Source organism: Chiloscyllium plagiosum, unplaced genomic scaffold (assembly GCF_037043375.1).
Source record: "Chiloscyllium plagiosum isolate Xiang-an unplaced genomic scaffold, Cpla_swu_hap1 HiC_scaffold_49, whole genome shotgun sequence".
Taxonomy (NCBI): domain Eukaryota; kingdom Metazoa; phylum Chordata; class Chondrichthyes; order Orectolobiformes; family Hemiscylliidae; genus Chiloscyllium; species Chiloscyllium plagiosum.
In genome coordinates, this window is record NW_028270187.1 from 5,874,664 (window position 1) to 5,902,318 (window position 27,655).

Sequence of the window (27,655 nt, forward strand, 5' to 3'; positions counted from 1 at the left end):
TTAATAATGCCTGACAGAATCTTAAAAATCGAGTTGAAGAACATTTTCTTGCTTTGGAATCATATTTGATGTTGCATCATAAGTAAGATTGCTGCTTTGAAAGGACAAAAATAAAGCTTGCACTTTCAACTTGTTGCAACAGGTCATGATTAGAAATGCATTCAATGGTGTGCTGGAATTAAGTATGAATTGGAGGTCCTGGTTTTGGTCTGGGATGTGCAAAGTTAAAAACTACACAACACCAGGTTATAGTCCAACAGCTTTATCTGGAAGCACTAGTTTCTGGAGTGCTGCTCCTTCATCATTTGATAGTGGGTTTGCTCCACAACTTTCTGATGAAGGAGCAACACTCCAGAAGCTAGTGCTTCCAGATAAACCTGTTAGACTATAACCTGGTGTTGTGTGATTTTTTTTTAACTTAGGTTAAAGTATAGAGACTGCTGTTCAGCAAGACACATCCGTGGTGCGGTTGCTGACTAGATCCAACTGACGCCTGTATGTAAAAGTTGTAGGGACGCTTCGTGGCATGCTCTTATAAGAAATAATGTGTCTTTAAATTAAGTTTGAAATTTCTTTAAGTTGTCACACCATAGATAAAGGGCCGATAGGATTTGTGCTCCAGAACCTGACCCTCTCCCAGAAAACTGTTCCATCTACCTGACAATATGGGAAATTGTCCAAGTATGTCCTACACATAAAACCGGATAATTAACGGCTCAGCATCTTCTCTCGATCATCAGTGAAATGATGAAAGTTGTCATAAACAACGCTATCAAGTAGCACCTGCTCAGCAATACCCTGCTCTGTTTGGGTTCCGCCAGGGCCACTCAGCTTCTGGCACCATTACAGACTTGGTCCAAACATGGACGAAAGAACTGACGACCACAGGTGATATGAGAGTGACATCCTGGCATCCAGGCCGCACTCAACCCAATGGCCCATCAATTCAGCCTAGCAAAACTGGAAAGAATGGTTATCATGAGGCACATTCTCAGTGTTTAGAGTCATACCTGCCACATCAGACAATTGTCACGTTTGTTGGAGGTCAGTCAAGTCAGTTCCTCTGCAAGAGTTTCTCAGATTAGGTTCCTCGGTCCAACCATCAGCTGCGTCATCAGTGACCTTCCATCCATTTTAAGGTCAGAAGTGGGGATGCTCACTGATGATTGCACAATGCTCCACACCATTCACGACTCCTCAGACACTGAAAAAGTCCGTGTCCAAATGGAACAAGAATTGGACATGATCAAGGCCTGGATTGACAACTGGCAACTAGCATTTGCACCAAAGATAGCCCATCAATGAATCCCCAATCCCGAACATCCTGGAGTGATCATTGATCAGAAACTCAACTGGACTCACGACATAAACGTAGTGGCTACAAGACCAGATCAGAGGCTATGAATACTGCGGCCTAACTCACCTCCAGACTCCTCAACGCCTTTATACCATCTGCAAGGCACACGTCAGGAGTGTGATGTCACACTTCCCACTTGCCTGGATGAGTGCACCCCCAACAACATTAAGGAAGCTTGAAACCAGCCAGGACAAAGCAGCTTCCTTGATTGGCACTGCATCAGGAAGTGGCCACTCCCTCCAAATCCAGTACTCAGTATAAGCAGTAGAAATTATCGACAAGATGCACTGCAGAAATTCACCTAACATCCTCAGATAGCACCTTCAAAACACACGGCCACTTCCACTTCCAAGGATAAGGGCAGCAAACATTTCCGAACACCAACACTTTAAAATTTTCCTTCAAGTCACTCACCATTCTGAGTTGCAAACATGTCAATGTCCCTTTACAGTCACTGCGACAAAATCCTGGAATTCCCTCCCTCTAATGGCATAGTTGGGATAATCTTCTGCAGGTGGACTACAGCAGTTTAAGAAGGTAGCTCACCACCACCTTCTCATGGGTAACGAGGGACGGGCAATAAATGCTTGCCAGGCAGTGAACCCCACATCATACAAAGTGAATAAATAAAAAAGGCTAATCACCAGGCATACAGTGCAGAAGGCTCCTGTGGCTCCACTCACAAGCCGGTTTTCTGTCTGGAATTTAGGAGGGTTTGGCATATCTAGAAAATGCAGAGAGGACTTTCCTTCTGGCATCCAAAACGGGCTGGTCGTACTGGAGGAAGGAAACAAGAAAGATGGAACAGTGGTGATAAGTGATTCATCAGTTAAAGGAGTAGGTCAGCGCTTCTGTGTTTCCAATTTAGTGTGTTGTCCCCCTGATGCTGCTGACTGGTTGTATTGCATCCTGAAGAGAAACAATAATAACGCAGAGGCCATGGCACGCATTAGTGACATAGCTAGTAATAGGGATAAGGCCTTGTATAACCAGTACGGGTAGCTACAATATCAATAAGTAAGATTCTGAAGGTTATAGTCTCAAGATCATACACAATCCCATGGGCTAATGAGCACAGAAATAGGAGGATACAGCAGATGGACGACTGGCCCAAGAATTGGGAGCGTTTTGATTCTAGATCACATGCATCATTTCTGGGGAAGGTGGGTTCTCTCCACGCAGACTAGAAAACTCGAATCAGAATGTGATCAGTTAACAGGTAGGACATGTGCTGTTGCGAGGAGTTTCACGTGTTTCAACAGAGTTCAAACTGAATTACCTCAATAGAAGCACAACATAAATTAGTAAATGAACCAAGGCAAAGCCATTTCAGCTGTGTCATGTCTCAAGCGTCAACGACGTGTATGGATGGCAGAAATATTAGAGCTAAAACAGACTGGTTGAGCATAGATTGACACAGAGAACTGCTTGATGAAATGACGCCCCAGACAAGTTTACACTCCAGCATACAGGGTCACCAGCCAAGGCAGAGGAGAGTACAAACACAGAGCTGGCGTCGCATTATTAGTTATCGATCCAGATACTGCACTAAGGAGGGGTCTATCATTGAAGTACTGTCAAAAGCGGCAGTCACACGGGTAGGAGTATATTATAGGCTCCTAGTCAGTGGCATTTGAGGATCATAAATGTTGCCAATTTATAATAGTTTTAAATTCCAAACTTCGGTAATTAAATCGGAAATTATTCTTTTTCCCCCAATATTAATTACGATCATAACAGTAGAAAGGGTTTAGTGAGGCCAGCTGTACTGAAATGTACATATGACCGCGTTTTGTGCAGATGGTCCTACAAGGAACAATACAGTTTGGACATCAATTTGGGGAATGGAGCTGTGCAGATGTTCGACGTGACAGTAAGGGAAAACGTTATTGATAGTGATCACAACACTATGGTATGGATAAAGGAGATGATTTTCGTAACAGAAATAAAGAGGGTTAACGGGCGGGAAGAGGAAACAATTCAATGCAAAGTTCAGCGTTCTGATCCCCCTATTCAAAACGATGTTCGCAGTTTTTCAATCGATATGCATGTGTTAGCTGGACAAACGTTATTCACCTCCAACCATTCTGAATGGGCATTCACAACAATCAGGGATATCCATCTCTAAAAATGCCCGGCATATTTGACGTGTAACTGAGTCCAAGGGTTTGCCTGGCCGTTCCCACGATGGTGGAGGTATTGCTGGCGGTAGGTTTTATCTTTGTTTTCACTCTGGGCACTGCACCACTGTAATGGAAAATAAACATTTATTGTGAAATCTATAAAAGCATAGGGAAACAAAGAAGTGAGGGCCGGACTTTGCAAAGCATTGCGGACAGATAGAAAAAAATGTAACGTTAAACCGACCTAACAGCAAGACTTACAAGGCCAGTAAGCTACCATATCAACAGTCAAGGAATGAGAAAAACACCTCCATGTACGGAAAGGAACTCGAATGTTCCAGACTCCTGGTCTTGAGGTGTTGATAAGGTGAAGTGAATTATGGTATAAAGGGAATATGTCAAAGCTATCAGGCGTCTTTCAGAGGTTAAAAATAAACTTTTTCTTGGCGCTTGCTAGCGTTTCAGTTAAATCGATTTAATTTTCATGACAGCCACCAACGCAGCAATGTCGATATTCAATACTGACCACCAGACGTAACGTCTTGCCAACAACTTCACCTTGGAAACCCATGGATGCTGCTGCTGGAGTTCAGCCAGTTTCTGCCGAGGATATTTTCTCAGGAGATTCACTCTTGCTCCCCATAGCAATATGCGGTCCTGCACGCTGATGTGACATTGCTGGGTCCCAAAAGTTTCAGTTGCAGTTGTGATGGCCCGATTGTTTCTCCCACTAACTCCAGCTGTTTTAGTTTTGGCAGGGCTTTTTTTTTAATGTGTGTGTGTACACATTCGGATATGGTCAGTGGCGAGTGGACGAATGGACCGAAAGTTTAAAAATATAATGGCCTCTTCCAGGGAGGTGGCACTGACGCTGTATCTGACAGTATAAGGCAGCTCAAGACACTCACAGCAACCAGTTGGCTCCTGGAGGGTCCTGCAACTTGTAATTCTAGGCACTGAGAATAAAGGCCAACAGCTGAATTCGACCAGAAGCTATGGGCGACACAGCTTTGTCTTCTTTACCTCGCACATCAGAAGTTTGTGGTCTGTTGTTATGCCAAGTTTAAGTCCGTAAACATATTGTTGGAAATTTATTACACCAAAGATGACAGCCAAACCTTTTCTATCTCAGCATATTTGAAATTAGCATCAGCCAAACCCAGGTAGCATATGCTGTTGGGTGATCCTCCCCATTGGGACACCTTCAGAATTCCTCACCATCATGCTTACTCCTCCACACACTCCCACGTTTTCGCGTTCAAAACCGCACACATTCCTCACCGTCATTCTCACCTCCACACATACTCGCCCACCATCACGCTCATTCTTCCACAAACTCCCCTGCTGTCACCTCACACTCCCACACATTTCCACACCATGACGCTCACTCGCCCACACATTCATGCAGCATCACAATCACACACCCACACACTCCCCCACCGTCATGGTCACTCGCCAGCACACTGTCCCACCGTCATCCTCACTCACCCATACATTCCCACATCATCACGCTCACTGTTCCCCACACATCCCCAAACTCCCGTGCACACTGCCCCACTGTCATCCTCACCCTCATGGACTCCCCCACTGTCACCCTCACTCACCCCCCCCCCACACACACACACACACACACACACCACCAGCGCCATGGTCACTTCCCCACACAGTCACCCACCGTAATGCTGACTCCCCTGCACATTCACCCACCATCATGCTCACTTCCCCGCACATTTATCCAAAGTCAAGCATACTTCCCCTACCTGCCTACCCATCAACCTCTCTCCCCTCACTTTAGCCAACTGTCATGTTCGGTATGGATTGAGAGAGAACAAGGGTGTTAAGATTACATGTGCCAAGGCCAGGTCCCAATGGATGGAGCGGATTTGAAAACAAGGACAGAGTGACTTAAAAGGAAATCCTGATCTCCGCTCCAAACCCCTCCCCTTCCCAGAGAACCAGAACTTGGAGCTGAATCTAGAACATAGAACATTAATGTGAATTACAGTCCTTCGGCCCTCGATGTCATGGCCATCTGTGAAACCATTCTGAACCCAATCTAACCTAAATTATTTCATTTTCATAAATCTGTTTATCAAACGTCTACTTAAATGCACTGAAAGTTGACTTCTACTGTTATAGACAGCACATTTCACGCCCCTACTACTCTATGAGTCTGCTTGTCTCCAGCTTAGATGCATCAACAGGAAGACAAACAACAATGTAATTCACTTTTGATTGACCATTTTTATTGTTCACAATTGAAGTGATAAATAAATTCAGTGGGATGGTGCCTTTTTTCACTGTCCCTTGACTTTAGAGAAACATTAAATGTGTCCCTGTTGCCTCCTGTGTGATAAGGTTGCATAAACCAGCATTACTCTCTCACTGTTTCAATAGCCACAGGCTGCCTCATTGCTGAAACAATGAACTGAAATGAGAAAAGCATGGATGGATTGATTAATGAGTGAATTTGATTGCTTGATGAATTTTGGTAAAGGGATACTTCAGTACATTCTTCAGCTGCTTTCTGAACTTTGTTTGGGTCACAGCATAAATTGCGGTGTTTGTGCAGCAACTGAGGAGCTGCAGCGTGAATCCCAATTTCCGCATAAAAGGATGGAGATACACAGACCGATAGCCAATCCACTTCATCTGTATCCATATAGAATATACCATTAACGTTGACCATAACAGTATGAAATTGGCCGAGATCACAAACAGTAAAATGATTGACATTCTTCGATTTCTCATTTCTGTGTCACACTGAACACCCTCGTTGGTGGGAGCCCGGAGTCTCCTGCGTGCTCTGCTGGTCACTAAAATGTGTCTGACCGTGAAAACATTGAGCAGCAGAATCAGGAGAAATGGGAGTGCTGGGTTTAGAACGTGGTGGAGGAACCTGATTGCGGCCCAGGCACGAGATTCAAGAACACCAATTCTTCCCTCACAAAACCAGGGGGAGTTCCACATCCCATATCGATCTGAGACCATGAAAAACCAGAAAATATTCTTTAAACAGCTCAGCACAGTTAGTGTTCCCAGAACCACAGCCACTGTTCTCTCACTGCAATATTTCCTTTTCAGCTTGTGGCAACCAATGGCCACAAATCTATCAAAGGTGAAAGCGACGGTGAACCAGACTGAACAGTCAGTGGCTGCATAAAGCAGAACAGCGTGAATATTACACAATGGGATGGACTCCAGGAAATAAAACTGTTCCTTATAAACAATGGGAATGTGTCTCAATATCAGGTCGAGTATAATGACCTGCATATCCGCCACTGCCATGGCCACTAGGTAACGTCTGACACATGGAGACAATCCACAATCTTTATAAAGCAAGACGTAGATCGTCATTACATTAACTGTGAGGAAGGAAAACAAACAAATTATGCATCAGCCTGGGGTCAAAATTCCCAGTTTGATGGAGGGCAGAGAAAGATTTTCAAACATGCCACTGTATTCAACGATGTACTGAAATAATTGGAGTTGAAATAACAAGTGGCATTTTCTGTGTTATTTCGAAAAATGTGATATAAGACAAAATCTACCCTCCCTCCCCAAACACACAGACAAATATGCTGAGAATAAATAGTTTCCAGAAAATTCCCATGCACTCAATCACTCAAGCATAGACACAGGTCACTTCTTTACAGTTCCTAAGACAGAGGTTGAAAACATTGCCGCCCTGAAGGATTCACTCCCAGCTCCTTGAACTCAAACAGAGTTTAGAACTTTCTGTCTTTTAGTCTAACTTGTATGTGACCCTCTATCACAAAGAAAGCTAAATACAGGGAAACTGTATCCACACCTTTAATTGCCTGAGGTGGCTTCAGAAGAGTGCCTTCTTCTCCCTGGAACGGGCTCTCACCCCTTGAGGATCCTATCCTTTGTTCACTTCACAGACGTCCAGCTTTTCACAAATATTATCAGTTAGAGAAAGGTCCAAGAAATGTCGGATATAGAATGTTCTATGGAATGCTGCTTGCAGAATGTTCTGGGAAATGTCATTTCTCGAATATTTTCGGGTATGTCAGTTATTGGATTCTCCAGGCAATTTGGCTATAGCATGTTCGAGGTAATAACGGGTAATAATGCTCCAGTAAATGTCTGTTGTACAATGTTCCACGGAATTCGGGGTATACAATGTTCTGGGGAATGTCCGGTACAGAATGTTCCATGGAATGTTGGGGATACAATGTTCTGGTGACTGTCAGGTATAAAATGTTCTGCAGAAAGTCGACTATGGAATATGATAGAGTCATAAAGACCCACAGCACAAAGGCCCGTCGGCCCATAACTTGTGGTGATTCTCACTCTGACTCACGATGGGAATCTCTCTCTAAAACCAATTCAACTGGCACTTTGTACACAAAAACAATAAGATGAAGACAATATCTCAAATTATTTGATGTAGGATCCTCTTTTACGAACATACAGATGTCATCCTTTACTCTGAGATCTCCCCCACCTCCTTTTCAGTTTTGTATCACACACCCAGCTGTAAAATGTTCTGGTTCTTCAGTTTTCAATATCGATCACCCATGTCACTCTAATGTCATTATAACATTACCAATTACCTCGATGAATGCACTGAATTCCTCTATCTGTTTTGAGAATACAAAGGACATTCAGATGGAGTTTAGTTCATTCAGTTTTTAAACCATTATTACTGATGTATTATCACCTATATTCCTCAATTTGACTGGTCAAGAAGCAGTCTGACAACGTCATACTCACATCATCAGTCCTGATGAGTAATGTTTCATGGAGCTCCATCACGCTCTCGGGGTATATCCTGTCCTACCAGCAGGACAGACCCACCGGTGGTGGAGACGCCATAGTATATTTTCAGGAAAGGCGTTCCACTGGAATTCCCCAATTTTATGAACCGGGAAATCTCATGGCAACAGATCAAAGATGGTGAAGAAAATGTCCTGATGGTGGACATCTCCTGCCCTCCACACACACTCGGTGATAAATCGGTTCCTCTCGATGTTGAAACAATTTGCAAGAAGCAAGAATGCAGAAAGTACTCCGGGTGTGATACTTCAAAGTCCATCCACAGGCCCACCACTGACTGAGAAGGGGAGGTGTCAAATACACTGCAGCCAAACTGTGGGAAATGATGGTTTAACCAACTAGAAGGAAGCATTCTCACCAAACTTCTCAGTGATGTATCTGTCACTAACAGCATCTGCAGGAGCACCCAGCATACAGGCCTCGTGGAGGGAAAGTCTCAGCTTCATACTGAAGATAGTGAAAATTGTATTACATTGAACTACCTCCTGCTTAGTTGGTCACACTTATAAAGGACTGAGCAACTAAAAACTGGACATCCATGAACAACAATCTTCAATGAAGATTATTACTTCTGATCTTCTGTTGGCGAGAGACATAGGTGAAGCAGCTGAAGATGTTTGTATTGATGAAGATACCCTGATGATCACCTGCAGAATAACCGGTACTGAAAAGATTTAGTTGTAAGGATGCTAATTGGAAAACAGTTTATCGGATGAATGTCCTATTCCTTCACACAATGCAACATCCTGATGATATCATGGTTCCATTCATCTTCACAGATAGGTGTTAAAGTCTTTTCTGAAGTGGTGAGTTGCTTCCATTCTCCCATTGTGCCTGTCTGTATGTTCTGATCATTGTGGGGCTTTTGTTGCTGGGTTGTGAAACTGTCCTGAAGGCTTTGAGATCTCTGTCATGTCCATGGGAGCTTGAAAGCATGTTCCATTGTCTGACCCAGTACGTGAGCTGCTCGGGAATTCTGGGTGCCCTGGTACAATTTGGCCAATTTGCCTTTGTGGGCCTATCGTGGGATAGCAAAGCTTTTCCCACAATTCCCTTTTTTGTGCTTAGGGGAGGGACGAGAAGGTGACAATGTATCCAGAGTCGGGGAGATTGTCAGGTGGGGGGTGGGTGCTCCGTATCGGACAGCTAGCTCTTAGCGTCCGAGTCTGGCCCAGCAGAGGCTATCCCGGTGCAGGGATCTGTGCTGGCTGAGTGGTGAGGGGGGCAGAGGATTGCACATAGGTGTTAGTAGCACAGGCAGATGGCCATGGCTAGCACTATAAGGCGGGTAATGATAGCAATGAGGCCTGTCCCCCATGACCCCAGATGGCGATGGCCAGCAAAAAAGAGCATACCTTTAAATTGTGGGTGACAGGTATAGGAGGGATATACGAGGTAGATTATTTTCTCAGGGAGTAATAACGTCGTGGAAGAGCCGGCCTGGACACGTCAACGTTGAGGACATTTATCTGTTAATTAGAAAAATATATGAGTGGTAAAGGAATAGTGTAGGTTAGATGGGCTTTAGAGTGATTTCACAGATCGGCAAAACTTTGAGGGCCGAAGCACCTGTACTGTGCTGTAAGGTTCTATGTTCCATGGTTTTGTTCAACCACATTGTTGGACGACCATAGATTTGACGTTTGGAGTAGCAGAAACGTCAACGGTTTCGATGAGGAGCCGTCGTCGTCTTTGCTGCTCCTCCAATGCTCTCTGACCTGCTCTGCCTTCCAGCTCCACTATTTATTGACTCTGACTTTCAGCATCTGAAGTTCTTCCCATCTCCAGTAGCCGTAAAGTTTCTTTACCAAAGGCCATGTGCGAATCGGCCTCAGTAAAATAATTCCTGATGCTTTATGACTGCCACGAGGGAAATAAAGTTTCATTCCAATTTTTGTCATTCGAATTTAAGTTCTGTCATTGCCTGCATTAGAATTTGAGGCTATGCCTTTTGAGTCACAACCTGTTTCACTGAATTACCCGTCCAGAGACATTATTACTCTGATATAGAGATCATGTTATGAAGTAACTGTAGAAAAAAGAATAAGTTTGTGATAAAAAAAGAGATGTCTCTGGAAGAATGGTTAGAAGACAACTGGAGATGTAAAAAGTGAAATTTACAAAGGGTCGATGATGATTAATTCAGCAACAGCACTGAGGCAGAGCTGGATAAAATGTAGACTTGAGGTTCTGAACAGACTTGTTCCTTCTTATATGTTTGTGACTCAGGAGTTTGAAATTCTTGGAAAGGAAATAGAGTTTGTGACTAAAAGTGAAGTTAATATTTTGTGTCTTTGCCGGATGGTGGAATGCCAAATATCCGTTCCCTCACCCACCTCCTCCGGTCATGTAGGAGGACCGGTATGACACGTGTGGAGATTTTAAAACATCAATGTCCCACCAGCGAGCAAGGAGCAATGTTCAGTGAAGGGCAGTTCTCACTTTAAACTGTCTGCCAAATCCGTTTCTAACTGGTACAATTTAAATGCCGTGGTCCTAAAGCCATTTCCCTGTTGTGATGAGTCAGTACGAATGGAATCCCCGTGGTCTTGGTGGGCAGGAGGGTGGGCCCACAATACGTCGTCTCGACCACCTCCCAGGAAGGACTCATGTAGCCACCCTGCTACACCTCCTCCTGTCGACAGTTCCGACACTGAAACTACTCTGTGATATTTACTGTTGTCCCCATTTGTCCTAACATCGTCAATAATCTTTGCTATATATGTCCAGGTCCCTCTTTACCCCGTCTATAAACGTACAGGCTATTGTATGTTGTCTGTCAAGCAAGCAGAGGGACATTAAGGGGATCAGAATGACTGGATATCGAGAGTGCGTTTACTTCAACGCAAAATGTATACCAGGTAAGACAGGTAAACCAAGGGCACAGATTACTGCATGAAATATGATGTTATTGCTGTTACGGAGACTTAGTTAATTAGGGATAGGACTGGCAGCTGGGACGAAAACACGAACAACAAGTATACGGGTGAATTGCATTGCTGATTAGGAATCACTTCAAAACATTTTTAAGGGAGGACACTTCGCAGGGATTTTACAGTGATGCATTATGGGTGTATCTCAGGAATACGAAGGTTGAAGTCATAATGTTGGGACTTTTCTGTCGAACTCCCAAAGGTCCATGGGAGATAGAGGGGCAGATATCTAGATAGATACGGGTCAGGTGTGAACAAAGCAGTTGAGTTATGATAGGTGATTTCAACGTTCCTATTATTGACTGGGATTCTCTCGGAGACAGGGACTCAGATTGAGAGCAATTTGTTAGATATGTCCAGGAGGTCTTTTTTGGACAGTACGTTGAAAATCCAAACAGCGAGGAGGCAACACTAGACGTGATATTAGGGAATGAGCCAGGACGGTTGATCATTGTTTCAGGAGGAGAGCATTTTTGGCTCAGTGACTATATTTCTAATGATTTTGAGTGATCATGGACGGCGTGGCCGTCGTGTGAGGGTGTTTACATGGGCAAGTGTAAATTACACCCACTTTAGATTGGAACTTGGGAATGTGGATTGGGAGAAGTCATTTGAGGGTACATCTACATCTGGCATGTGGGATGTTTTTGAAGACCAGTTCACTAAAGTGCAGGATAATAACGTCTCTGCAAAATTGAAGAATAGGAATAGGATTCAGGAACTGTGGATAACAAGGGAAATTGTAATCTTAGTCCAAAGGAAAGGGGAAGCATATGATAGGTCGAGAAAGCTACAAACTGAGGAAGTTCTTGAGGAGTATAGAGAAATTAGGAAGGAACTTAAATGTGGAATTAGGAAGACTAAAAGGGGCCATGAAATGTCTTTGTCAGACAGGGTCAAAGAGAATCTTAGGGTTTTAATACATTATTAGAAGAAAGGGCGTAGCAAGGAAAGAATAGGCCCACTTAAGGACAAAGGAGGGAACTTGTGCTTGGAGCCACGGGAATTGGGATAAATCCTTAATGAGTATTTTGTATCAGTATTCATTAAGGAGAATGACATGACTCATGTTAAGGTCAGGGATGACTGAACACTTTAGGGAATGTCAATATAGTGAAGGAAGAAGTTTTGGTATCCTTAATTGTATTAAGATAGACAGGTCCCCAGGACAAGGTAAGATCTATCCCAGGTTACTGCATGAGGCAAGGGAAGAAATAGTTGGGGCAATATCAGTATTTTTCACATCCTTATTGATTACAGATAAGGTTCAAGTGCATTGGAGATTAACCAACGTTGTTTTCTTCGTTAAGAAAAGGAAGCAGAGATAATCTAGAAAATTATAGTCCGGCAATCCTGACGTCTGTGATGGGGAAGCTCTTGGTGTAGATACAGAGGGACAAGGTACATGCACATTTGGAAAAAAATGGATTTGTTAGTGACAGGCCGCATGGTTTTGTCTCACAAACCTACCGAATGTTTGAAGAGGTGACAAGGATTATTAATGAGGGCAAGCCTGCAAGTGTGGTCAACTACGGACTTTATGTATAGCTTTAAATTTTGCAACTGGACGAGCCTCCAAGACTTCTTCTGGCAGCTCATTCCATACACAAACCACACTCACTGCGAAATGGTCTCTATTCACTATATCCTCCCGCTCATGATTTTAAAAACCACTACAAAGACATAAAACTTTAGATATGTTAGTGTGGGTTCTTCATATTGCACCATATAAGATCTTCAGAAGAGTCTATTAATAACAGACATGATGGACCTTTCCATGGTTATGGGAGACCAGAACTAAGAAAACAATTTTAAGAAAACAATGTTTTCCTTTTAACACAGACATTACGAAGTCAGGAACTTTTTGTGCAAAATTTAGGAGAACACACATAAGCATATTTTCAAATTATAAATTGCTCCAACATCGAGGAGGGAACCAGGATGGAGTCATACAATCCAAATACTTTTCAAGGATACCTCACATTGTCCAGTTTTGGATCGGATTAAATTATTGCATGTTTCAGCTAAGAAAAGGAGAAAATATAAACTGCCTGAAAATGAACAGCATGTTCCTCACTCTATTTAATTGTTTCTCCTGACAACAGCATATGCGAGGTGAAAACCCAACACTCAAATGCGTGGCTACAGGGATGGTGCAGGAGGGAGGGATTCCGGTATCTGGATAACTGGGGTTCATTCTGGCGAAGGTGGGACCTCTATAAACAGGATGGTCTCCACCTGAACCTGAGGGGCACCAGTATCCTTGGGGGGAGGTTTGCTGGTGTTCTTGGGCGAGGTTTAAACTAACTCTGCAGGGCATGGGAACCTAGACTGTAGTTTTAGGGTGCAGGACCTGGAGTGTAGGGAGGTTAGGAACATGACATCAATCTCAGAGGAGGGTGCCTGTAAACAGGGAATTGGCTTGAAATGTGTATACTTCAATGCAAGAAGTATACGAAATAAGGTAGGTGAACTTGCAGCGTGGGTTGATACCTGGGATTTCGATGTTGTGGCTATTACGGAGACATGGGTAGAACAGGGACAGAATTGGCTGTTGCAGGTTCCAGGGTTTAAATGTTTTAGTAGGGTCAGAGGTGGTGGTAAAGGAGGGGGAGGTGTGTCATTGCTTGTCAAAGATAGTATTGCAGCGGTGGAGAGGACGATGGATGAAGACTCGCCATCTGAGGTAGTTTGGGCTGTGGTTAGAAATAGGAACGGTGAGGTCACCCTGTTAGGAGTTTTCTACAGGCCTCCTGGTAGTCCTAGAGACGTAGAAGAAAGGATTGCGAGGATGATTCAGGAGAAGAGTGAAAGTAATAGGGTGATTGTTATGGGGAACTTTAACTTTCCAGATATTGACTGGGAAAGCTATAGCTCGAGTTCTTTAGATAGGTCGGTGTTTGTCCAATGTGTGCCGGAGGGTTTCCTGACACAATATGTAGACAGGCCAACAAGAGGTGAGGCCATACTGGATTTGGTTCTGGGTAACGAACCAGGCCAGGTGTTAGAATTGGAGGTAGGTGAGCACTTTGGGGACAGTGACCACAATTCGGTGACTTTTACTCTAGTGATGGAGAGGGATAAGTGTGCACTGCAGGGCAAGAGTTACAGCTGGGGGCAGGGAAATTATGATGCGGTGAGGCAAGACTTCGGATGCGTGGCTTGGAAAAGTAGGCTTCAAGGGAAGGGCGCAATTGATATGTGGAGCTTGTTCAAGCAGCAACTATTGAGTGTCCTTGATAAGTACGTACCTGTCAGGCAGGGAGGAAAGGGTCGTGTGAGGGAGCCGTGGTTTAATAAGGAATTGGAATCCCTTGTTAAAGGGAAGAGGGTGGCCTATGTAAAGATGAGGCGTGAAGGTTCAATTAGTGCGATTGAGAGTTATAAGGTAGCCAGGAAGGATCTGAAGATAGAGCTAAGAGCAGCAAGGAGGGGACATGAAAAGTCTTTAGTTGGTAGGATTAGGGAAAACCCAAAGGCTTTCTCTTTGTATGTCAGGAATAAAAGAATGACTCGGGTAGGAATAGGTCCAGTGAAGGATAGTAGTGGGAAGTTGCGTGTGGAGGCTGAAGAGATTGGGGAGACAGTGAATGAATACTTTTCGTCAGTATTCACTCAGGAACGGGACATTGTTGCCGTTGTGAATACTGAGTCACAATTAATTAGAATGGACGGCATTGAGGTATGTAGGGAAGAGGTGTTGGAAATTCTGGAAAGAGTGAAAATAGATAAGTCCCCTGGGCCTGATGGCATTTATCCTAGGATTCTCTGGGAAGCAAGGGAGGAGATTGCAGAGCCATTGGCCTTGATTTTTATGTCCTCGTTGTCTACAGGAGTAGTGACAGAAGACTGGAGGCTCGCAAATGTGGTTCCCTTGTTCAAGAAGGGGAGTAGGGATAACCCTAGTAACTATAGGCTGGTGATTCTCACTTCTGTTGTGGGCAAAGTCTTAGAGAGAATTGTAAGGGATAGGATTTATGAACATCTGGATAGGAATAATGTGATCAATGAAAGTCAGCATGGTTTTGTGAAGGGCAGGTCGTGCCTCACAAACCTTATTGAATTCTTTGAGAAGGTGACTAAGGAGGTGGACGAGGGTAAAGCGGTAGATGTGGTATATATGGATTTTAGTAAGGCGTTTGATAAGGTTCCCCATAGTAGGCTACTGCAACAAATACGGAGATATGTCATTGAGGGTGAGTTGGAGGTTTGGATTAGGAATTGGCTGGCTGGAAGAAGACAGAGGGTAGTAGTTGATGGTAAATGTTCATCTTGGAGTGCAGTTACTAGCGGTGTTCCACAAGGATCTGTTTTGGGACCATTGCTGTTTGTCATTTTTATAAATGACCTGGAGGAGGGGCTAGAAGGTTGGGTGAGCAAGTTTGCGGATGATATGAAAGTCGGTGGAGTTGTTGACCGTGAGGAAGGATGTGTCAGGTTACAGCGGGATATAAATAAGCTGCAGAGCTGGGCAGAAAGGTGGCAAATGAAGTTCAATGTAGGTAAGTGTGAGGTGATTCACTTTGGTAAGAGTAACAAAAAGATGGGGTTCTGGGCTAATGGTCGGATACTCGGTAGTGTGGATGAGCAGAGGGATCTTGGTGTCCATGTGCATAGATCTCTGAAAGTTGCCACCCAGGTAAATAGTGCGGTGAAGAAGGCATATGGTGTGCTGTCTTTTGTTGGTAGAGAAATTGAGTTCCGGAGTCCTGAGGTCATGTTGCAGTTGTATAAGACTCTGGTGCGGCCGCATCTGGAGTATTGCGTGCAGTTTTGGTCACCATACTATAGGAAGGATGTGGAGGCACTGGAACGGGTGCAGAGGAGGTTTACCAGGATGTTGCCTGGTATGGTAGGACGATCGTATGAGGAAAGGCTGAGGCGCTTGGGGCTGTTTTCATTAGAGAAAAGAAGGTTTTGGGGTGACTTGATAGAGGTGTACAAGATGATTAGGGGTTTCGATAGGGTTGACCATGAGAACCTTTTTCCACGTATGGAGTCAGCTATTACGAGGGGGCATAGTTTTAAATTAAGGGGTGGTAGGTATAGGACAGGTGTTAGGGGTAGCTTCTTTACTCAGCGAGTCATGAGTTCATGGAATGCCCTGCCAATAGCAGTGGTGGACTCTCCCTCTTTATGGGCATTTAAACGGGCATTGGATAGGCATATGGAGGATAGTGGACTAGTGTAGGTTAGGTGGGCTTGGATCGGCGCAACATCGAGGGCCAAAGGGCCTGTACTGCGCTGTATTTTTCTAGGTTCTATGTTCTATGTTCGATCTTTACCACGCGTGGAGGATTCCTGTGGACGATTCATTTGAATGCCCCCACTTCCTTCAGCTAAATCTAACTGTTCCAAGAAAAAAAACCATTGTCAACAGTTTGTGTGAGCAGAATAACCTTAGTGGTGAAATAGCATTTGTAACAATCTCATTTTTCATTTTTGCCATGAGTTTAACTATCATTTGGACAGCGATCTTTGCAGAGTTTACTTTTCTTTGTTTACCTTCAGACTCCGTGTCTCTGTGCGTGACCTTGTGTGTGCATCTGTGCCACTTTGTGTGAGTCTGTGCGTGCATCTGTATGCATGAACTTGTGTGTGACTCTGTGTATGTATGTGTTTGTGTGACTCGATGTATGTCAGTGTGGGACTCTGTGTGTGCGTGTGTTTCTGACTGCGTGAGTGTGTGTTTAATTCAGTGGGTATGTCTCTGCGTCACTTCAAATGTGTCTCTGTGTGCTTGATTGTGCGTCTGCATACGTATTTTATGTGATTTATTGCGTGTGTCTGTGTGCATAAATGTGTATGTGTCTGTGTGTAACTGTGTGTGTCTCTGTGCGTGTGTTTCAGTGCAATCACTCTATTGCCTAATATTTATGGAAGCTTGTCTGTTCATTCAGCTGTAGAGACAGAACCAATGTGTTCACATCACGAGACAGAGAAGGCCTGTGTCATTTTGTGAATACATGAGAGAACAGCACTCGAACACATCATGGATATGTCACTGACTCCTTTTCGGGAAGTTCCAGAATGAAACGAGTTCCCATCATGGACTTTGTCAGCACAGCCCTGTCAATATTTAGACTTGAGTGATGAGCAGAAATGTAATTTCGAAGAACTATTGGGAAAAAAGTGTTAAGATATGGAATTCATGGTAAGACAAGAATAGGTTCTCTACTTAATGCGGGCTTGGAGCACCCACTGAAAAGTGGCGAAGTAGTGACATGAGTATTGGAGAAACTCTCAGCCTCATGAATGAAGTTTGTCCTTGGTAACGATATAGCGTTGTCACAGGTATACGGGTTCCTGTTTTAAAAATTCAGTGGAAAACCAGGAAACTCTGGTATGACAGGAAGTATCTCCCAGTAATTTTCCTGATGGTGTGATATCAAGATCACAAATCTACTCGTTGAAGCAGGAGGGCAAATTAAAGTGTACAGGAAAGGAAGCTGACGTACAATTATCAGAAACCATATGAGATCAAATGGTTGAGAAAAAAAAGTTGCAGAGCACCTTGTTAATTTTAGTTCCGAGTCCATTTAGTTAAGAGTATTTGTCAAATTATAGGGAGCGATTAAATCGAGTGAGGGTGCTGGTATTAAAAGTAGCACAGCACATGATGAAACAGGAAGAATACAAAAAAAAATTGCAACTTTGCAAATAGAGATAAAAATGCTTGTGTTACTTCCAGTGATAGGCGAACCATGAAAAAATAATTAAGAGGGACTTTGCAAGTCGAAAGTAGATTAAATGAGGTGAATTATTTGATAAGAGCAGCAGATAGAAAAAAGTCACACACAGTGTATCATGGAAATATGTTCAAAAGTTACTTAGACAGGGAAGGAAAGCAACAGGAGAATGTGTTATTAGCTATAGAATAGAGCAAAGAACCACGTTCAGATGATTCTTAGTTGGACACTCCTCAATTTAAAGTGGACAATGAGGAAGTTCTCAAAAATTGGATAAATTATTGAATTACCTTCCATAGGAAAATCGAAATGAGCTAAAAGGGTTATAACTATTGCATCGGGAGGTATTTGGAATAAGCTAGGAAATACCAGTCTAATTATGCATGATGCAGATATCAGTAATGGTTTTCCAGTTAGCAATATCCTTATATACATGACCTACTAAAGGGCACCGGTACAAAAAGAGTTTGAACACATGTTCCATCACGATAAAATGGAAGCGTGTTACAGTGATTAAAGCTCACTGGTCGTAATGGTGACAAAACTACTTTGTACCCAACTGTAAATTGTGGACTATCACAAATTCAACGCACTTACAAAGTCTGATTCATACCCGATTCCATGTTTGAAGACTGTATTGAGAAGGTGTAGCAAGGAACCTCTATTTATAAGTTGGACTTACTCCAAAGCTACCAGCATTTATCTTTATCTGAAAGAGTGAACACATGTTTGGCTTTTGTGGACCGAATGGAATACCAATTTAAACTCGTGCAATTTGGTATGGGGGAAAATGTGCCAGCTACATCATTCCAGACTACACAATTGTGTGATGTACATCGATGACCTGGTAAGGTTTGCAACATTTATCAGAATTATTTGATTGACTACGCCAGGCATGCTTGGTATTAAACCTAGCAAAGAGTGAATTTGCCAAAGCGCATGTCATAGTCCTACACCACGTATTGGTCATAAACATATGGCTCAATGGAATGTGAAAAAAGGTTATGGGGGAGGGGGTCCACATACAGTTGATAAAGAGAGCATTGCAACGATTCCTGAGATTAAATCGGCTTCATTGCAAGTTCCTATCGAATTTTAGCAGTATGACTGCTTCATTGACTGACTTACGTAGGAAGTGCAGAAAATTTCAGGGGACGGCCGACTGTCAGAAGGCATTCGACACTGCGAAAGCTGTGTAATCCACTGGTCTAATGTTAGCCATATCAAATTATGCAAAACCATTCAAGGAGGCCATAGTTGAGAGTTGTGTGATTATCGATGCTGTACTCATTAGGGAAGAAAACAACAAGATCGAAAGACTCACCTGATACTTCTCCAGAAAATTGAATATTCATGAATATTCCAGAAGTGGGAAGGAAACATTAGGCTTGAATTTGGCGTAGCACCATAGCAGCATTTATATTGGCAGTAAGGTTTCTGAAATAATAGTATGTGCTCATCATAGCCCATTAAAGTTCTTGGAGAAAGTTCCAGGCTGTTTCGATGGAACTTATTATTGCAGCCTTTAAATTTGAAAATTGTACTTGTGGCAGGACAATAAAATATAACTGCTGACGCACTATTGAGAGTGATGAAGAAAGAGGGAGGCGTTTGGTGGCAGGAATAAACAGATTGAAATAGAATGTAGTAGTGAATGTTTGCACGCTTTGAGGCAAAGAAATAAGTACGTAGTTTAGCAAACGCATCGACTAAGACGGGGGATTGAAAAGCGAGGTTTTCCCTACATATTGATGATTCATTTTCATAAGGTGACGGATTTGATGATGTTGTCATTTTGAAAAGGGCATTTTGTCTTGGGTTTAACTGAAGAGAGATTGAAAACAGAGGTGTAGACTATCTACTTGAAGTAAACAACTTGAAAGGTCTTCCCGCTATTTTTGAAGTTGCAACAATTGAAGCAACCTGAATGGGTGTGCTGGCTCTCACGGATCCATATTTCTGGGTTGTGTTTATTTTTTTCAGTAACATCAGAAGTCTTTGTGGACTCAAAAGGGTTGGACCCATTTTAGCTAAGTGTTTCGTCCTCCCAGATTGGCAAACTACACGTGAAAATTTGTGAGAGAATTTAACTTTTTGCCAAAGAATGGTTTTGGAATGTTGCTATGTTGGTACAGTTAATTCGTAGTAGGTACTGCATGGTTTGTTCTGTTATTGTTTTTCAATGGATAAGTTATTCTAAATATTCTCTTTCCTTTGCTTGTATTTTAACTATAGTGTTTAAATAAATTATGTTTTGCTTAATGTCGAAATGTTGGACCAGTCACATCACATTGGGAACACGCACTTCACATCTACATTTAAAATAAGTTTTAAAAATTCTGTGATACCTTCTAAAATATTTTGGGGGGTCCAGTCCCTAAAACTGAGCGATAAAAAGTAGTGTGAAAACTATTTGGATTGAAGACAAATTATTTGAATCCATTATGAAGCAAATAATAACAAGATATTTGCAAAGACAAACCGCAATCGATCAGAGTCACCATGGTTTTATAAAGGATGAATCATGTTTGAAGTATTTGTTCGTGTCCATTAAAGATGCTACATGCCAAGTGAATAATGGGGGTCCTGCGGTCCTGCAGAAGTAATACATCTGGACTTCAAGACAAAATTGAATAATGTGCTGCACAAAAGATTCATCCACAATATGGGGTTAGAAGTAATTGATCAGCTTAGATAGAGGATTGGTGAGCCAACAAAATGCAGCAAGATGGAATAGTTAGGCCGTTTTATGGTTAGCAACATATGAGTGACACAGAGTTTCAAGCCCCAAGTATTTGCAATGTATTGCATTACATGGATGAGGGGATAGAAAATACTGCGGCCTAAACGTCAGATGACAGTAAAATAACTGGCAAAATCTATATCAATGATGTGGAGTGGTGGAACAGATGTATTGTAACTAATTTGGCGACGATTCTAAGTTAAGCAAGAATTTAAGTTAGGAAAAGAAGGTGCTGAACATGCAAATGGGCATAGTCAGGTAAAGTAATAGAACATAGAACACAGAACATAGAACATACAGTGCAGTACAGGGTATTCGGCCCTCGATGTCGTGCTGACCTGAGAAACAAACCTGACCCCCATCTAACACTACGATTCCGTTATCATCCCTATTTTTATCCAGTGACCACTGAAATGACTTTAATGCTTTTGTCCACTACTGTTGCAGGTACGATATTCCACGCCCTCTGAGTAAAGAACCTACCTCTGACATCTGGCCTATATGTACCATACCACAACTTAGAACTATTTTCCTTCACGCTAGCCATCACGATCAGGGGAAATTGGCTCTCACTACGCACACCTTTGAGTCCTCTGACTATCTTGGATGCATCTGTTAAGTCAGCTCTTAAACGTATTCTCTCCAACGAAAACAGCCTCTGATCTCTCAACAATTCCTCATATGACCTTCCTTCCATATTAGGCAACATCCTGGTAAATCTCCTCTGCACCCTTTCCAATGTTTCCATATTCTTCCCATAAAGCAGCGACGAGAATTGTACACGATGCTCTATGTGTGGCTGCAACAGAGTTTTGTACAGCTGCAGCATGACCTCATAGCTCCGAAACTCAATCCCTCTACTAATAACAGTTAACACATCGCATGCCTTCTTAACAACCCTACCAACCTGAGTACCAACTTTCAGAGATAGATGCAAATGGACACGTGATCACCATGCTCAACCACACTACCAAGAAGCTTACCATTAGCTCAAAACTCTGTATTCCTGTTATTCCTTCCAAAGTGAATCACCTCACACTTTCCAGCATTAAACTCCATTTGCCACCTCTCCGTGCTTCTCCATTTGCCCACTCTGCAGCTTATTTATGTCCCTGTGTAACTTGCACTGTCGTTCGGCACTGTCCACCACTCCACCGAATTTTGCATCATCTGCAATTTTACTAACACAAGCTCCATGCCCTCATCCAGGTCATTTGTAAAAATGACCAACAGTAGTTGCCCCACAAATCATCTTTGGGGTACACCACTGGTAACTGAACTCCAGGATGAGCATTTTTTATCAACCGCCCACTAGCTGTCTTCTTACAGCAAGTTAATTTCTGATCCAAACGACTAAATCACCCTAAATATCATGTCTCCGTATTTTCTACAATAGCCTAAAGCGGGGAATCTTATCAAGCGCTTTCCAGAAATCCATATTTACCACATAAAATCGTTTACCTCATCCATCATTTTGGTCACCTTTGCAAATAAATCAATGAGATTTGTAAGGCACAACCTGCCCTTCGCAAAACCGTGTTGGTTCTCCCTATTCAAATTATTCATTTCTAGATCATTTTAAATCCTATCTCTTATAATCCTTTCCAAAACGTTGCTCACAACAAAAGTAAAGCTCACTGGTTTGTAATTACCAATGTTGCCTTTATTCCCCATTTGAACATTTGCTTTCCTCCACTCTTCTGGCACTGTTTCTGAAGAACATGACGACATAATGATGAAAGCTAAAGGCTCTGCAATCTCCTCACTAGCTTCCTACGTAATCATAGAATAAATCGCATCTAGCCCAGGTGACTTATCTATTTCCGCTCTTTCCAGAATTGCTAACACCCCCTCCTTATGAACCTCCTTCCTGTCTGGTCTAGTAGCCTGAATCTCAGTATACTCCTCGACAACATTGTCATTTTTCCTGTGTGAATACTGACGAAAAATATTCAGTTAGTGCCTCGCCTACCTCTTCAGAAGTCAATGGGTAATAGTTTGGCAGGTAGAATATAACATAAATATAACATATAACCTGTCAATTTCTCTCAGAAAGAAATGAAGGCAGTATGTTACTGAAATTGAGACACATTGCGTTTACCAGAGGGTTCACTCTGTATCGTTAAGATATCAGAAGTGTTGCTTCGCCTCCGTGATGGTCTGCTCCCTGATGTTCATTGCGGCCCATTGTCCTCAAAACACATGCAATGTGTTGTTGTGGTTGGTTGGTGGTAGACAGTGCTGAGGGGGAGGGTGTATCAAGTCGATGGTCTTTATCCGAGGGGCCATGTTTATTCTCCGTAGAGACCCGAAGACGTTGGGACTGGCTGACTGCTTCTAAACGAAGAGACTTTGGCTGCTGCCAGGATAGTGGACATTCATTAATAACACGAACACATGCTTGTTCTTTTCCTTTTGCCACAAGCTATTTCAATGTATATAAGTCATCTTTAGCTCCAAATCAAAATTGATACAATAATAAATATAAATAATGAATAATCAGTAAGAGTTCCAACACAATGACCTTTCACATCATTTCACTCTGAATAATTTCTCCAGCACTGTTCCCTACTCATATTAGTCTCCTTCAATGCTTCCTTCCCTATATAGACTTATCTCCCTAGCATTTCTGGGAAATTATCTGTGTATTCTTCTATTAAGGCAGCAATAAGGTAGTTGTCGAACTGCTCTGTCATTTCCTAGTATCATTATCAGTTGAACTTATTTCAGACTGTTATAACGAAAAGGCTTGAAAAATGTTTCATCTTTTTTTCTTTCAGGCCTCTAGAAGATCCTGTACTCAAACTTCTTTGTTCCTTCCATATTTACTTCTCGTACTTCATTTTCACCCTCTTATACAACATCTTGGACCTTCTTTATTCAATTCTGTCCTGCTCCTAAGTTTCACGCATGCTACTTCCTCAAGTATCTTTATATGGCTTCTCTATGAAGCTAATACCATAATCAATTTCTTTTGTTCGTCATGGTTGGGCCAATATCCATTTTGGGCTATTTGTTCCAAAACAAATGTAACGCTGTTGCAATGTATACATGCATTCCTTAAATACCAACCATTGCCCATCCAATGTTGAGCATGCTAATGAAGTTATGTAGTCTATTTCAGCCAACGCACATGTTTGTGGTTTCCTTTTCTTTAGATTTAGATCATGTTTTTGGATCGAAACACATACGTTTCTATCCCAATGAACAATGATGTCGCATTATGTCACCCTTCCCTAAGCACGTCTCACAACGAGATTTTTAATTAACCCCTCACCATGACTGAAAACCAAATCTAAGATAATCTTTCTTGGTCTAAAACCCAACTTGTGGACACTCCAGAAATTGATTTTCACGGTATTATTAATTATGTGGTTTGCCAGTCTCTATGTAAATTGAAATGATGAGCACTGTACCATCCTAGTTGTATGCATCTCTAATTTCGTGTTATCTCCTACATCATTAGTACTGTTTGGAGACCAAAAAGAACTTCAATGATAGTATTTTGTCCCTGTCACTTCTTATTCGCACGCAGACAGATTCCAATGCAGATTTTTACACCATTGCATCAATTCCAACTTTATAGCACTCCAGGCCCCTCTCTGAAAAATTGTATACATCTTGATATGCTTGTTTTATCAGCCTTTGTTTGCTTTCTACTTTCCTATCTTTCATTTCCATCCGTGTTTCCCTGAATCCGGTCTCCCAGCTTTGGTTCCCATTTCCTTTCCACTCTGGTGTAAATCGTCCCCCACAGTCTGTCCCAGTGTCCCTGCAAGCATGTTGGTACTGTTGCTGCTGTGGTGCAAACTATGTGGATTGTACACATCCTAACTTCCCCTGAGTCATTCCCAGTCCCGAAAAATCGAAATCCCTACCTCTATTTAATCCCTCTAAGCAAACATGCAGCTTGTCTATTCTATTCCTTGGCTCAGTGATCAGGTATTTGCCGCTGGAATGAATGGCCTCTTTCCACGTGAAAAATTAAGTTCTCTTTTTTTTTGTCCTTCATGGTCTGCCGTGTGCGGCAACAACTGAAGGAATCGGAAGTCAATGAATTTTAGCAAGGCCTTCGACAAGGCTCTTCATGACAGACTGGCTAAAATGGTTTGATCACATGGAATGCATGGAAAACTACCTATTTCGCTGGAAGGTAGGAAATAGAGGGTGGCAGTGGGTCTTGCTTTTCGGACAGGAGGCCTTTGACCAGCGGTGGTGGATTCCGTGTTTTGTTTTGTTAGTTATAGAAATGATTTTAATGAGAATACAGGAAGAAAGGTTATAAAGTTTACAGGTGACACCAAAATTGGTGGAGTTCGGACAGGGAATAATGTTATCACAGAGTACAATGGGACCTTGATCAGATGGGCCAAATAGTGACAGTTTAATTCAGAAGAATGTGAGGTGTCACACTTCGAAAAACGTAAATCAGGGCAGAACTTATACGTTTAATGGTTAAATCATGGAAAGTTTTGCCAAACAAAGAGATCTTAGAGTGCAAGTTTATAGTTCCTTGGAGTTGGACAGGTTGTCCAGTAAACAGGGTAATGTAGCAGTCATTTGATATGCTTGACTTTATTGGTTAGGACAATGAATATAAAAGTTAGGAAGTCATGTTGCGTCTGGACAGGGCAATGTTTGAGGCACTTTTGTGTAATTTTGTTCTCCTGCCAAAAAAGGAAGTTGTGAAACTTGATAGGGTTCAGAAAAGATTATAAGGATATTGCCAGGTTCGGAGGGTGTGAGCTAAATGGAGACACTGAACCAGCTGGGGCGATTTTCACTGGAACGTCGGAGGCTGATGGGTAACTTTATAGAGGTTTTTAAAATCATGATGGGCATGGATAGGGCAAAGAGATAGGGCGTGGCACAAGTTAATGGGCACAAGTTAAAGGGGAAAAATTTGAATAAGAAGCCCTAATTCTGTGAAAGAGTCACTCGAGATAAAGCATTAATTCATAACTCTCTTCACAGATGCTGCTTGACCTGCTGAGCTTTCCCAGAAATTTTGTTTTTTGTTTCTGAATCACAGCATCCTCAATTCTTTCGGTTTTTATTAATGGATTGACAGCTTCTTCAGTACCTCTACATCTCAACATCACGGGAAATTATTGAACCACACACCTTCTGGAATCACTCTAAACCGGGAATACAAGGATAGGTCCGACCGCTCCCTTCAGAGGGAGAAAACATTGTACTTAATCATCCATCAAATATATCTTCCATCAACGAGTGGGCGACATTCTGGGAGTTGAAGAATTGTCACCCACTCCTGACTAGCAAGGTCTGGATCATAGAAGCTGAATGAAACTGTGATCCTAACAGCCACTGGCAGCACCGACCTCCACATGGTGTGAAGCTGCAGGCCGTGACACCGCTCCGTGACCAGTTCCTTGTTTTTTTTTCAGGGACCTTCGCACTCTGCTCCTGCGTTAAGTGCAGCTTGGAAAGCTGTTCTTGGAAAGCCTGGGGTGGTAATGGCAGATCGCTTTCCCTACCTGCATTCACTCCCTGGTTTCAGAGATTCCACTCTCTGCAGCTTCTGCTGCATTTCTTGATCGTGGTACAGACCCAGATTAGATTAGATAACTTACAGTGTGGAAACAGGCCTCAAAAGTCTACACCGACCCGCCGAAACGTAACCCACCCAGACCCATTCCCCTACATTACGGGCAATTTAGCATGGCCAATTCACCTGACCTGCAAATTTTTGGAATGTGGGAGGAAACCGGAGCAGACACGGGGAGAATGTGCAAACTCCACACAGAGTCGCCTGAGGCAGAACCCGGGTCTCTGGCACTATGAGGCAGCAGTGCTAACCACTGTGCCACCGTGCCTCACGTAAATGTTGTACCTACAGTCCCCATGCTCCATCCCGAGTTGGGAACCATATACTCCACTCGCCCAAGATGTCTCCGTCATTCACAGCACAACCTTCAGCAAACCATCCACAACACCTCCACTAAACCTTTTAAAAACAGGAGTCAGTCAGAAGCCTCTCAGCTTCAAGCTAGATGTCTGGTTGTTTACAATAATACCCAAGGGTCTTTGATGTTGTACTGACCACACGATCAGCTGAGAGGGACAAACACAGACATTCAGTAAGGCGGCACAGACCAAGTTTCGAAGATGTTAACCAAATCTTTTGAAACCCCCTATCCAACTTGGAGCACCATTTGTGACACGTCAGAATTTGAACAGCCTGACACGAAGCATTTCATGATTTCTGAGCTTCGCAGTGCCAGCATTCGATATACTAGAAACTGAAGAACCAAGGCCAGGGACAGACACAGAGTGACAGGAGATTCACATTTAAGATTCATTTAATTAGCTGAGACATGGTGTGTACATATGGACAAAAGGGAAGGGGTGTGGGACTACTTGGAGCATTCAATCACAAGAAGGAGAAGATCAACAAAGATATTGGCAGATTAGCTGAAATGGTTGGTTTGACCAAATTCTGAAGTTACGTCGCAGAAACAGCCCAAACATATGAACCGTGGACAAAATGACAGTCCAGCCTGGGGAAATATGCAAATTTTGCTCGTGTATTATTCAAAAAAATTGGACGACCTGGCGAGCAAGAGTACAATTGTTAACCTTTGCTAGTTTGTTAGAACTATACTTGCAGTAGATAACTGTCTCAATCGGCGAAATTTGTAGACTATGAAATGGGTGACAGTAAATGGTGATCCCACAACATTTTGTCTCTATTTCATCAGTAAAAGGCAAGGAGCGGTGCGTGTCTCTCACAGTGTGTGTGGGGGTGGGGGCGGGGGGGATGTGGGGTGGTGGGGGAGAGAGTGACAGAGAGACTGTAAAGAGAAAGGTGGAGAGAGAAGGAGAGGGAGAGATTTGGGAAATGGAGCATGACGGTGGTTTACGTGGAAATCGGTGTTTGAGAGGGAATACACATGAGGAAATCAACTTAAAGCTGAACAACCAGCAGAGGCTTGGGAATAGACAAAGCGAAATTGAAGGAGCTTTCATGGATAGATGTGATGTGG

The 27,655-nt window shown here is 42.8% G+C and overlaps 1 protein-coding gene across 1 annotated transcript in view; it reads right to left on the reverse strand.

Moving 5' to 3' along the window:
- Positions 1–5,937: 5,937 nt before the first annotated feature.
- Positions 5,938–27,655, reverse strand: part of LOC148135436 (putative G protein-coupled receptor 139) — a 30,937-nt gene continuing 9,219 nt past the window's right edge. The window contains exon 3 of the mRNA XM_087984598.1: positions 5,938–6,845. Within this exon, the coding sequence (XP_087840724.1) occupies positions 5,938–6,845 (908 nt within the window). The remainder of the gene's footprint in view (positions 6,846–27,655) is intronic.